At 39.6% G+C, this 14,247-nt stretch overlaps 1 protein-coding gene across 2 annotated transcripts; it reads left to right on the plus strand.

Moving 5' to 3' along the window:
- The first annotated feature begins 3,648 nt into the window (after positions 1-3,648).
- Positions 3,649-13,557, plus strand: TMEM184C (transmembrane protein 184C). 2 transcript variants are annotated; one of them, XM_085544984.1, is made up of 10 exons: positions 3,649-3,938; positions 4,187-4,317; positions 4,415-4,451; positions 6,323-6,528; positions 7,296-7,370; positions 8,161-8,254; positions 9,214-9,326; positions 10,165-10,264; positions 10,764-10,935; positions 11,307-13,557. In XM_085544984.1, the coding sequence occupies exons 1-10, from the start codon at positions 3,822-3,824 to the stop codon at positions 11,591-11,593; spliced, it is 1,332 nt and encodes a 443-aa protein (XP_085401110.1). In that variant the 5' UTR covers positions 3,649-3,821; the 3' UTR covers positions 11,594-13,557. The 2 variants fall into 2 exon arrangements, with proteins under 2 accessions (XP_085401110.1, XP_085401111.1); XM_085544985.1 differs by lacking the exon at positions 4,415-4,451.
- Positions 13,558-14,247: the final 690 nt, after the last annotated feature.

Here is a 14,247-nt window from a genome sequence, read left to right on the forward strand (position 1 = left end):
AAGGAACAGAACTGTAAATGGACTACTATATCCCTGAACAGCTGAATTTGCCTGCCGAGCACCTGCATCCTGCTGTAGCAGTTCTCCCTCAGGCCAATAAGAATCAGATAAAAGCAGAGTTTCACAGCAGAAGCTGATACTGTGAAGGACAGATGTAGGTGGGGGTGGAGATGACCTTTCCATTTTACTCTTTCCTTGTATTTAAGTTCATATTTTTCTATTCCCTTCTTGAATCACTTTCAGTTGTTCTAGAGTAATTTTATTGCCTAATATATTTTTGGTATTTTGCTCATGCCCGAAGTGTTTAAAACCATATTAAATATTTTCTACTACTACTACTATTCATGGATTTCAGAGAATGTGTTTTTCAAACAAGATGTTTGGACAGACAATAGCTTTTCCAAAGACTCAAAAATCAGAACTTACTTAAGAGTATCACTAGTTTTCATTTTAGCTTCATGGTCTTCTGCTGCTTGACTCATGTTTAAGGCAGCGCTAATGTCTCAGTCTGGTTGAGATTAAAACTAGATGGAAAGGGAAGTTCATCCCTCTAGTGCTGAGGAACATATGCAGGTCCCACATATTCTCTCATAAAAAGAGCAATGAATGAGGAGAGATTTACAAGATGTAGAAACTCTTATCAACTGCAAATAGGTACATACACTGCATTTTAATATATATATATTATATATTGCATTTTAATATATATATATGATGTTAAAAACAAAGAAGCCACATCATAAATCATCACCGCAACTGATGGTTACAAACGCTTCTGGAGCTGAACAAGAGCTTCACTGATCATCCACAAAAGAAGTAAGGAAGTAATCAGAATGTGATGGCAGCATTTCCACAAGGAATATCAATTTCTTAGAATCGATGACAGCTCTGTGATGTAACTGTGACAGACATTTGATTACAAAAGGAAAAAAGTCTAGTACTGGTAACACTCAAGAAACTACTCTGAGTTTTTAACTCTCATTAAGTTTTGATAAAATGAAATAAAAACGCATTAGTAATGTTGCTGGTACGAGTGGAGGTTGAACTAATCAGCAGTGCTCTGATGGATGCACACTTTTCTAAAGGTTGGCAGTAATGCTACCACAGTACAAGAAGGGAAATCTAAGGTTGACTATGTGAGAATTTGAATTTAATCCTGGCCACCCAACGGTGAAATCTTGTATACCCATCACAGACAGCCTAATTCTCACTGAGGGTATATACTTGTATAAAACAAAGTAAGAAAGAAAAATGAGGAAACCTAAGAAATTAATGGCATATAAATAAAAATGTAATTCATGAATAAAATACGCCACAAAGTTTTCCAACTGTAATTATAAATCAGTCTGTTTTCTATTTTGACTTAACAAATTATTTATGTGTTTCCATATACTAAGGAATAATCCTACTTTATTATGTTCCAGCATAACTCTCTTTTAAATAAATTTGAAATTCATGAGAGCAGAATGTACATATGATTGACATCAACAGTAATACACCTCAGTCTCTCCAGTAGTGGAGAATGGTACTAATACCTGTTAACCTGTTAACTTCAAGCTCTGGAGTGTAGCTTTGTTGCTCATTTCTCTAATGCTAGAGAAATGCTACTCTCACAGTGCTAGAAGTCTTAATAGTCAGTGAAGATGAATTCTGTCAGTTTGGGTTTTTAGGCAGTATTTCACACATATCTCCTTGCTGAAGACAAGGGGCTTTGTGTGTATTCTGGAGATAACACTACAGAATCATTTCTGAGACATGAAGTTAAAGGAGATTTTCAATAAGAACCATCTAGAGTGGAAATCACAGTAATTAACCTGGTCCAGTGCTTAAATATCCTAATTTCCCTTGCTGCGGTTTCAGCACACTTGTGTCACCTCCATCAGAAATAATGGAATTGATTTTTTTTTTCTTGGTGGCAAATGTTTTCTCATTTACTAAACACAAGTATTCTAAACACAAATATTTTGGTCTGTTCTGATATAGCTTGTACGCTTGTATTTTTAACCTCTGATCATCCTAGTTGCTTCTCAGTACACACATTTTCCCCTTCATTGGCCTTGCACAATATTCCAGTTAAGCAGAACAGAACAGTTGTTTCACCTCTCATTTCTATTTACATGCCCTAGTAATGTGCTGGCACTTTTTAAAGTTGCTGAGGCACTACTCACTCATTTATTTTGACCTGAACTGGTAGAAATCAAAACCCTCAGATTTATGGTTTAAAAAAAACAGAAGGTATTTACTTCTGATTCACTTTGTCCAAAAGCTTCCTAAAAGTATGCAAGACAATCTATTTGCAGAAATATATTTCTTCGACATTTTTCTAGGAATTATATTTACTTATACATACAGCATGGCTTTATATAAAAGCTATTATCAGAGAAGGCTATCCAAGTTCATAACCTTTTTACATGTCTTGCATAGACCCAGACCAGTATATCAATCCCCTGGGATATCACAAGATAGGTTTTCTAGTCCAATGTTCGATGCTCTTCTCAATGTAAGATTAATTGGAAGTGCAGTGACTGACACGTGAGTATGCTTGTGATAAGCAGTGTATCTACCCCAAGGCTTAAGTCCTCCTGAATAAAGGTAACCATAAAATAAGAAGAGCCAAATTACTGGGGAAATTATAAAAAACAATCCTAAATTCTTTGTAAACAATGTGTATATTCATTAATGTAAATCGTTCTTTGCCATTTTGAATGTATTAATTATAAATAAGTAATCACATTTATTTCTAGTACTTCAGGAGTTGTATTGCCTGCTTTTCTGAAAATGGTTTTATATTTGCAGCGTGTTTAAGAAAAGCATTTCTATTTAGACACTTATTGTGTCTGACTGAACTGGTTGGCTTCTTACCGACATCTTGTAACATCTTGCTGAACTCAAGGCAACAGTAAGGAAGGGAAGCAGTATCATAGTATCATAGTATCATAGTGTCCTGCGGGTTGGAAGGGACCTTAGAGATCATCGAGTCTAACCCTCCAGGATTCGAGCCCCTGTGTAGCAGAGCAGCACCTCTACCACTTGTACGCTAAAGGAAACAGGCAATGCCCAGGTGGAAAGGACCACACAACTGCACACTCACTTGCAAAGGAACTTACCAGTGACTAAGAATAGTGGTGTCACTTGAGCTCTAGCTTTGCCTCCTCAGACGTGGGATGGAGGAGGAATGTGAAGCCCAATAGCGCAGCCTCAGCTTCTCGGTAAACCAACATCATTTAACTGCTGCTTTGTGGGCTGAATTGCACCACACTGTCACCACCTTGTGGAGCCACAGGCCACCAACTATCAGGTACCACATCAACACAGCACGTTTGCCAAAAGCCAGCTCCGCTATCTGAATACCTGCATCTTTGCTAATGTAGCAGCTGGGACAAGGAGTTTGAAAGGTCTGGAATATACAGAGAGCCCTTTGCTAATGGCAAGCAATACAGTTAGCTGGGGGGGGGGGGGGGACAAAAGGGAATCCCCCCCTCAGGCTCAGGCAGCAGCACATTGCTCACTACGACGGAGTAACGCTGGCGGGCGGCGGCCACGTGCGGCAGGGCGGCCACGACGGGCACAGCGAGCAGCCAATCGGCGCAGCTGGGAGAGACGGAAGCGACGCGCGGCGGAAGTGCCTTGGGGGCGGGGTGGCGGCCGGCCGGGCAGGGCCGCGTCGCCGTGCGGTGTCCCGTGTCTCGTGTCCCGTGCCGCGGGGCGGGGCGGCGGGTGAGGCCTGGCAGGTTGCGCGGGTGATGCGCGCCCCGCGGGGGATACCGGGCCCGGCGCCGAGCCGCTGAGGCGCCGCGGGGCCGGAGCGGAGCGTAGCCACCATGCCGTGCACCTGCGGCAATTGGAGGCGGTGGATCCGGCCGCTGGTGGTGCTGCTGTACATCGTGGGGCTGCTGGTGGTCGTGCCTCTCTGCGTGTGGGAGCTGCAGAAGCTGGAGGTGAGATGCTCGGTGGAACGAGCACGGGACGTACCGTAAGCTGGATCCACAGACAGCAAGGGGGATTTGGGCTTTTATGCATTTCAAAAGGAGGTGAAGAAAATCTCAGCGCAGCGTTGGTATACGCGCTGAACATCCTTCTTAACGCTTGATTCGGTCTAAAATAAGACAAGTATTATAAGAGCTTTTTTCTTTTTTAAGGATTAATACCAGAACTCTGATCTTGCATTCTTCTTTCTCTTTCCAAGGTTGGAATCCATACCAAGGCATGGTTTATCGCAGGGATATTTCTATTGATGACTATACCCATCTCCCTCTGGGGAATACTGCAACACTTAGTTCATTACACTCAACCTGAATTGCAGAAACCAATTATAAGGTAATATCTCACCTTTTACCTCTGCTGCAAATGTTGAATTTAATTCAGATTAAAAATATCTCTAGTAATATTAAATGTTCTTTTGTTATTGTAACAGGATTCTGTGGATGGTGCCGATTTACAGTTTAGACAGTGTAAGTGTCCTCTTACTGTTAATAGCTCAATAAAACTGTTTGCTATGGGAGTAAGGGAAAATGGTGTCACAGCAGAAACAGTGCTGCACAGAAAGTTGTAGTCCTAGAAGCTTCTGTTCCATCTGTGTTCATGGGGTACATCAGAAGTGTATGTCTAACAGTATTACGTGCCAGTTGGGAATCCTGTAAGATCACTTTTGCAACCTCTTTTTAGACCTCTCAGTCCTTGAGCATTCTTTGACTGCCTTAGGAATGAGGTTAAGTTCTTGCTTCTGTTTCTTCCATCTTCAGTAACAGCTGAAATGGAAACCTGTTGACCAGCCTGATACAAATGTAGTCTCAAGATTCAGAGCCTTACCATTTTTCCCTGCATTAGGCTTAGCACTAAAATTCTTTACTGAGAAATGCTTAGTGCTAATGTTCTTCCTTCTGGGGACAAAGAACAAGGCTTCACAACAAACTACTCCTGAATCTTTTTATATGACAGGTACTATTAGATTTACCAGTTGTTTGTGTACGTGTCACCTGTTGCTGCATGCATAGATGATTTCAGATAGAGCTAAGCAGCATAGTCATTCCATGGATTGTACATACAGGGCGTGTGTTTACTTATTGTTGTCACCACTTGACATTGCTGTTACTTTAATTAATCCCATAGAAGACAGGTTTCCAGGAACTTTCCTTTGAGGTTTTTTTTCCCCCCTCTAACGTCTTTAGATTACATAAAGTGTCAACCTTATGTACTTTGTGTTGAGTAAACTCAAAATGCTTACTTCTGTTTGGGAACCAAAAGAAAAGCCACCAGCAACTAGCATGCAAGTTGCACTGAATAGTGCAACAGTAATGTGATACTCAAAAGAAACCACAGAAAACTCAAAGCTCTAACAGCTGATCTATAGTCACAGTCTTGGGGAAAAAAAAGACAACCCACAAGAGTTTTCTCTTAGAAATGCCAGCTTGGAGTGATGACCAACTACCACTTGAAGACTGATCAGCTGCTGTCATGTGTTCTGCTATAATGCAAGGGAAAGTTCAGCAATGACAGCAGAGCAGCAAGGTCTCAGGCTGCAGAGAGAGGATTTGCTCAAATGCAACAGCACACAAATAAAGGGAAGAAACTGCTTATCTTAAAAAGGCCTCAGGTACACAGGGATCAGTAACAAAAATGCTCTTGCCCCCACTGCCAACTCTTACATGAGGTCTGGGAAGGAGTGGATCTTGGTTCCACCCCTTTTGGTCACTCAGGCACACTGCATGCACCTGAGCTCCCCTGGGTTGGCCCTGCCACCAGGTGCTCAATCACTGCTTCATACCGTTACTTAGTGTTTCTGTTATAGCTACAAACACACTAGAATATTTATGCATTAGACATGAAATGAACTTTGTACTAAGGGAGTGAAAAGTTAGTTTTGAAATCCATATCCATAGAATGGCTTGGGTTGTAAGGGACCTTAAAAATATCTAGTTCCAACCCCCAAACTTTGACTGTGAACATGTGAAATTGAGGAAGCTGTTCTATCTTGTCCCTTTTTAATAGGAGTAGGTCAGGTATAGGGAACCATCTCCATAGTTACCTTTAAGTTAAAAGACTGAACTGTGTTGAGAGATGCAGAGCTCCTCTTGTTTAGTGCTGTGATCTTGCTTTCATTTGAAGAAGCAGAGATGCCATCTAAAGTTTCACTTGTATTTTTAGAAAATGTCATTTTCTATCTGTAGCATCACACTCTTACCAAACAATTACTTCAAGTTCTATTTAATTAGTGCTTCCTGTCTAATGTAGTATTGCTTATTGAACTAGCCTGCCAGTGTTGTCATTGGAATCACTTTTGCCTTGCTTGCGTGTAACCTTTTGTGTACCTCTCTTCTTACAGTGGATAGCTTTGAAATACCCCAACATTGCAATATATGTGGATACATGTCGAGAATGCTATGAAGCTTATGTCATCTATAATTTTATGGTTTTTCTTTCAAATTACCTAACCAACCGATATCCAAACCTCGTATTAATAATAGAAGCGAAAGATCAGCAGAGACACCTGCCTCCCCTGTGCTGTTGTCCATCGTGGGCTATGGGAGAGTGAGTATTTGATGACATACTAGATTTCAAGCTGTGTAGCCAGATACAGATGTTTTTGTACTTAGTAGTAGTATACTTCTGTTGCTTGGCAGTGGTCTGTTTATGGTTTGCACACCTTGTTCATCAGTGATAATGTGTGTGTTTCCATCCAGCTGTAAAACGTGCTAGAAATCACACTTACTTACTAATGTGTTGACTCCAGTGCTGCTGAGGAACACTAACTTTTGAATAATGCTGGAAAAAGGTCTCTATGAATTTCCTTCCTTTGCCATCATAGAATGTTTGCCAAAAGCCTCGTTTTGATTCAGTGGCACCACGTAGCATATTGTTTGTATTTCCGTGGCTGAGAAAAGAAAGGCCATGTGCCCATGAGCTGCTCATTTCTGTTTACTTACTCAGCTGAGCAGAGTCAGTTTTCCTCCACTCAAGAGATTTTAATAAGGCTGTTTAGAACGTTAAACACAAACTATGAATGTAACTCCTAAACATACTCAAATGCAGGGACAATTTCATTCTCTTCATTTAGGCTGGCCAGAGTCTCTTTGTGGCTGGAAGTGAATTACCAGGTATTTAATGTTATGCATCTGTGAAGTCTAGGTCTATTTGATGGCATATATGCACAAAATGCTTTTACATTTGAAGTTCTGTAAACAAATGAAGTAAAAGTCACCATGAAATAAAAATGCAGTTTAGTGAAACAACTGAGAAGAGGAATTTTCCATGAGTCTTTAAATTCTTGTACAATTAATTTTGTGTTTGTTTTGCAGAGTTCTGTTATTTAGGTGTAAGCTGGGTGTTTTGCAGTACACTGTTGTCAGACCGTTTACTACTATTATTGCTTTGTAAGTACACTCATAAATAATGTATATTGGTCTTTGGGACATAATGTTGAGTTAGACTGGAAACTATTTTCGTGCCCTTTGCATTGAATCAATGCAGTCTGAAAGCAAAGTAGTTGTGTTGCGTTCTAAATGGGTCCTTGCAATTTGCATCAGCCTCTGATTTCTTTATGGCTTCTCTACAGCAAATGCCTTTTTGCAGAATTGAAATAATAAATACACAAAGCCTACAGCTCAAAGAAGTGGAAAAGGATGTAAAAATACTGTTTATGTGGGAAGGACGTTTTAGAGCACCATTCTCTTAATTTTAGAGCTCTCTTTTCTTCCTCCTTCCTTCGTGGTTTTAACAGCTGTGTATTTTTAATGTCAGGTTTCACTTAATCTTTTACATTTTATTAAACTTTGCATGTGACAAGCCAAACTGTTTGCCTTTATATTGTAGAACTGTTGTTGCAAAGGACTAGCAGGCAGTTAAACCAACTAATGTTGAAAGCTTAATTTCATATACTTTGTATTGTTGATCAGCTCAATTAATTCTGTAGGCTTGCAGAAAAGCTGCTATTCACAAAGAATATCTGGTAAATATTTATATCAACGATTGTGTTTTAACAGTTAAAAGCAAAGCAGCTAAAAAAACATGAGTATCAACTTAATATGTTGTTGAAAAATGATTGTGCATTGTCCATACGTGACAACCAAAACAGTTCAAACAGGTGATTAATGTGATGGAGGCTTAACAGTTGAAGAAAACGTGCATGTATTACTTTGTCATTAATTCTAAAAACTCTTTCAGAATTTGTGAACTCGTAGGCGTGTATGATGAAGGAAACTTCAGCTTCGACAATGCTTGGACTTACCTGGTTATACTTAACAACATGTCACAGCTAGTGAGTATCAAGAGTGTATCTTTTTGCTCTTTTAAGTCATCACGTTAATACTATGTGATTCTTATTATGGGAGCTAGTGAGAGTAATTGTAGGAATATCTGGTTGTTATATATTATAGGTAGAGTGTCTCACTGTAATTCTGTTTTTATTTTCTGCTCGATACTGTTTGTGCAGAATGTTTTAACTCCTCCATAAAGCAGTAAGGTGTCCCACTTCTCTATTCCAAACTATCTGATGAACTGATCCTGACCCGGGCTTGCTGGCTTCCTCCCAGCACCCATACAAAGACTCTGCAGTAACTTTGTTGAAAATACCGCTACAAAGGTAGCAACCTTGAGAAGTAGAAACAGTGCTTGCATCCTTTAAAGAAAAAAAGGCAGCAAAATTACAAGGCTTTCTCGACTCTCTCTGGGCAAATATTATCCTTTCAAGGGACAAGGATACTCAGGAGTGTGGCAGTTAAGCTTTTAGTTTGAAGTTAGCCCTAAGGCAACTATTGGTTCGGCTGCCTTGTCATGGGGAAAGGGTAAGATGTCAGCCTGTAAACCTGAAGATTTTCATTGTGGAGATCAGAGAGAGGACTTGGCGGCTTGCTGGGCAACTGGAGGAACTGCTGCTTCCTCTAGAGCACAGTAAACATGAGCTGCCACCTCACTTCTGCAGCAGGTTTAGGAAAAGCATGATAATGCACCTGAAGAGGGTGTCCTCCTGGTGCTGTGGCTGTGTGTGGTGGGTGACTGTTAACTCGTGAGCTGCAGCTGCTTTCTGCTGCAACAAGAGTCCCAGCAGCTGCACTGACTTCTGCATGTTCAGGTTGATGTGATGGCTTAAAGAAACACAGCAGTAATACACTGGGAGAATTATCAGTGAAAAGGGGAGATCAATGGCTACATGTTAACTTGGTTGCTTGCAGTCCAGATTGTTCAGATCTTAAAAGCTTTTCTTTTTTTCCTCGTTAGTTTGCTATGTATTGTCTAGTGCTGTTTTATAAAGTACTGCGTGAAGAACTGAACCCTATCCAACCTGTTGGCAAGTTCCTTTGTGTGAAGATGGTAGTTTTTGTTTCCTTCTGGTAAGTTAATTATTTACTAGTTACTTCTTGCAATCAGAGCAGTGCAGTAACACTCTTGCAGAGAAGCAGCTTGTTCTAATAACAAACTAGAAAAAAAAAAAACAAAAACATTTCTCAGGTTGTCTTCTCTTTTGGTATTCAGGGCCACGAGTAAATATTGTACTACCTTCAGTTTTGTACACCTCATTAGAAGAAAGACATTGAGGCTCTGGAGCATGCTCAGAGAAGGGCAATGAAACTGGTGAGGGATGTAGAGCATGGGCCCTTATGAGGAGTGGCTGAGGGAGCTGAGATTGTTTAGTCTGGAGGAGGCAACGTTATCACTCTCTACAGCTGCCTGAAAGGAGGTTGTGCCAAGGTGGGGGTTGGCCTCTTGTCCCGTGTAAGCAGCAATAGCAGTAGAGGGAATGGCTTTGGGTTGTGCCAGGGAAGATTCAGCTTCGATGTTAGGAAGAACATCCTCTCCAAAGGAGTGGTCAGGTGCTCTAATGGGCTGCCCAGGGAGGTGGTGGAGTCATCAATGCTGGAGATGTTCAAGTATTTGGATGTTATAATGAGGGATGTGTTTTAGTGGGAAATACTGGTGACGGGTGGATGGTTGGACTGGATGATTTTGGAGGTCTTTTCCCATCTCGGTGATTCCACAATTTTAATGTTAGCCTGTTCTCTTTCTTTTCATTTAAAATCTAAGCAAGCAGCAAGTTTTGTTGTTTGTTTTTTTTTGTAATATTCTTACCATGTACATACACAAGTATACTTAAAAGTAGGCCTTGATTACCAGATTTGCTTGGAGGTTTGTAGGCAACACTGTTATAACCATAATTAATAACTTTTATAGGCAAGCTGTGCTTATTGCATTGCTGGTGAAAGTTGGTGTTATTTCTGAGAAACACACTTGGGAATGGCAGAGCGTGGAAGCTGTGGCTACAGGCCTACAGGTAGGAGCTGAGGCAATTACTTTATAGGAGAAATCACTGTATGTAAGATGACCTATGATTTCAAATAAATATTACCATATCTTACCTAGCATAGGCTAGATTAATACTGAATTTATAGTAAGTTGGACTCTCAGCTAGTCACCCCAGCTGAGTTTTATGCTCAACACTTCACTACCCACGTGTTATGTGGAAGGAATATGTCCCAGCTAAATATTTCTGTAGGATATCACTGCAACTGTTCTTGAAAGAATTCATTAATAAGGTCTTGTTGACTCTCTACTTCTACTAAGACAGTCTGTCCAGCACGAACTGGTTCCTGCATCTGCATCAAATGGATTGCACTCTGATGTCTGCCAAGAACATCCTATCCCTGCTTTAAGAGTAGCTGATGCCAACATCTCAGTGCAATTACTGTCAGTCATTCAATGAAGAACTCTTTTTCTTTTTTTCCCAGTCATTAATGATTAAGTTTTAGTTAATACTTCTTTCCTTGTTGCAGGATTTCATCATTTGCGTTGAAATGTTCCTAGCTGCTATTGCACATCACTACAGTTTTTCCTATAAACCTTATGTTCAAGAAGCGGAAGAAGGGTCCTGCTTCGACTCCTTTCTTGCAATGTGGGATATTTCTGATATAAGGGCAGATATATCAGAACAAGTTCGAAATGTTGGTAAGTAACAGATATTATCTGTAAAACAGCCTACGTATTTCAAGCTTTATTTTGTACTATTAGGCATTAGTTCTTTGAGAACATCCCATACCAAATTAGTGGCAGCTGCTTCCTTAGAGCATTTCATAGGGTATCTTGCAATACATGCTGCCCAGTAATCCTTGAGTTTACAGTCTAGTCCTGAATTTTTCTTTCAAATAGCTCTCACGGGAAGTTTCAATAACTGAAGATAACAATACCCACATAGAACTGTTCTAAAGTAAAGACCAGACTTGTAATTTTAATGTGCTTAGCCTAGTGTCTGTTTGTTCAAAGTCCTTGGTATATTGCTCTATGCATTAAAGTGTTACTTTTGTTTGACATAACTCTAGGAAGGACGGTTCTGGGCCAGCCAAGAAAAATGTTTTTTGCCGAGGATCATGAACAAAATGAGCATACAAGTTTACTATCCTCCTCTACTCAAGACCCAATTTCTGATGCTTCTTCAATGCCATCATCACCTATGGGACATTACCAGGGGTTTGGACACACTGTGACACCTCTCACAACACCAACAACGGTCCCTGCAGTTGATGGTATTTATAACAGTTCTGCTACTCGAGACACTGAGGAATCACCTGAACACAGTTCGTCAGAGAAAGCTTTGGATAGAAGTTAGACTCACCTTTTTGAATGTGTCAAGGAGCCTGTTTGTTATGTTCTTGCCACATACATCCGGTTAGCATTATACTACTAGTGCTGGAAGTTGAATAGCAAGGAGTAGCTACTGTGCAGGCAAGAGAAGGATATGGCTGTAACTGACATCTTAATGTTCTGAGTCTGTAACGGTTATGAGTATCTGAGTACCCTATGAATATAAAACGCACACTGTAAAAGTTTCTGCAGAAATTCAAGTATTGTATCCTTGAACTGCTAAACATTCATACAACCGTTATACAAAAGTATGGTAAAACTACACACCTTTCTATGAATATGAAAGAAAGGCTTGAAAAAACACTATGCTCTTCAAAACGTGAAATGTAAATAGTACTAGAAGTGGGAAGTGTTAATTTTGAGAATGTAATTTAAGGAGGGCAGTGAAAAAAATTCTTTATATTGGTTTTGGTTTTCTTATTAATGATGCTAACTTCATACCCCAAAGCTTGAATGGTGTGTGGATGAAATGTAACTTCTGCGCACATGCCATCTTCTTCCCTTGCCGGCATAAATAAAATCCTTTCGATTAAGATAATTATTACAAAGCATCAGTTAAAAAACGTCTAGTTAAAAAAAAAAAAAGAAAAAAGCATTCCCTATTGATCTCACCATAAAATTCCAGGCACAGACCATAGTTGGGATAACTCTTATTCTTGTACCTCCTTAGTTATTAGTCTTTTTGCATTCAGAGTGTACAGCCAGGAAGGTAAGCTTTGGATTAATACCTTCACATACGTTGGCTTTTTTTCCTATCCTTATAGACTAATAAGGAGAGAGGATGTCAAGGGATGTCAAAAACAGCATAGAAAACAAAACCAACTTCTTCAGTTTTGGCTGCAATAAATTCTTTAACACCTAAATTTTTACGCTGTTAACATATCCTGCTTTAAAGGAGGTGTCTGTGGTAGTTTGTATTCATCAATTTGTATCTGTGATTATTGTATTATGCTTCTAGTATAGCCTATTCAAATGTAATAATTCATTTGTGCGTGTGCCCCAGAGAAGAGACCTTTGCTACGGTATAATTAAGTAGATAGTCTAATACTGGAGCTACTCGAGCATTATATTTTAGACCAAGACAAAGTAAATTTGTATCAGAACAGTTTGCAAAACTGACAAGAGCAGCTGCTTTTTTAAAAATGCCATGAGTGGGTTTTTATTACTGTTGCATGTTTGCAATCTGACAAATTGAGAACACTACATGACACATAATTTTCTTTTTTTTTCCTCAGCATTGTTAGAAATTCCAGGATGTTTAACTTCTGTCTGTCACAGTGGAATTCATCTTAAGTGCTTATTTTGCAGTACTAGTGTGATGTAAATACTGCGCCTTACTCACTAGGCTGCGTATTTTATAGCTGACTATATTTGCTCTATCTGAAGCTAGGGGGAAGGTGCAAATCATCCTTTCCACTTTGCCAAGTCATTGCCTTTGTTGTAAATAAGCAATTAAATATTTTATTTAAACTGTTTGGCATTTTTTTCCATTTGATTTATTGCTACTGTTATTTAGAATGTAAATGACAAATGATGGCAGTTGTTCTCTTTGTGAAGAAGGGGATCTTGTGAATAACTAGTAGAAGTGCTTGTAATTTCTTCCAGTGTTTTGAGTATAATGAAAGAATTCTTCCCAGAGCTTATCAGGAATCAGACTTATTTATGCTTGACTCAACCTCTTCCTTGTTAACAGCCATGTTTTTAAAAGAGTAAATAACAACTTGTAAAAGCCTGCAGTGGGTGAGGACTTCCTGTTTGCTCTAGCATGTGCACAGGTAAAAATGGGGGGAAAAACCAACTCTGAAGAGCCTCTGTCCTACTCTTAGATTTTTGTTATGTATTGTAACCTTTGGATGTAGGATGGTATGTGGTTAATTTTAAGAGAACTTAACCACCACTTATGTTTTCAAAATAAATTGGAGACCTGTCTTCCCCTGTTCTAGAAGGAGCTTTATTACAGCCATCCAAAAGCTGCAAGCTTAGACACCTGTGGCTCCAACATAACTACTCAGTCCCTCAATTGATCCCAGATAACCTAAAAAATTCACCTAATGGAGAGTACACACTGATCTTGCATACAGTAAGACTCCAGAAAATTGTTTTTGAATACCTCTTATCTATGGGCTTTTGTTAAGGACACACTGCAGAAGTGCACTGTACATGGAATGGACAGCAACAACATTAAAAAGCCTCATGCTTAGCTACAAAAATACCCTGTCCGTCTCTTTCCTATGTAGCTACAGAGATAAGATCAGTGCTTAGAGATTACTTGTTAGTCTTTCATCTGAATAGAAGATTAAGAAATGCTGCTATACTACATGCAACACAGGAAGAACAGTATACAAATGCTTGTGGTGGCTGATGTAATGACATCATTTTTGTAAGAGGAAAGAAGGTTGTATTACCAGAAATGTGACTCCCTAAGAAACTCTAAGTGTCTTACTGGCTTTACTTTGTACTACAGGGCTTAACTTAGTTTACAGCGCTCATTTATGACTTTTATAATTACACGCAACATTACCGTGTGATGCTGCAGCTGGAATGGCATTACAGTCACTTTTACAAGGATAACATCTCATGCACTAAAGTAGGATGCTTTGACTACTGAGAAGTAGAACC

The sequence above is a fragment of the Coturnix japonica genome, chromosome 4 (genome assembly GCF_054131305.1).
Source record: "Coturnix japonica strain WE chromosome 4, WE-NBRP24, whole genome shotgun sequence".
NCBI lineage: Eukaryota > Metazoa > Chordata > Aves > Galliformes > Phasianidae > Coturnix > Coturnix japonica.

Bases quoted from the DNA above. Each gene is read 5' to 3' on its own strand.
- TMEM184C (XM_085544984.1), top strand. From the start codon at position 3,822: ATGCCGTGCACCTGCGGCAATTGGAGGCGGTGGATCCGGCCGCTGGTG. The intron at 3,939-4,186 runs GTGAGATGCTCG...TCTCTTTCCAAG, and splicing joins GGGAGCTGCAGAAGCTGGAG to GTTGGAATCCATACCAAGGC. The intron at 7,371-8,160 runs GTAAGTACACTC...AAACTCTTTCAG, and splicing joins TTTACTACTATTATTGCTTT to AATTTGTGAACTCGTAGGCG.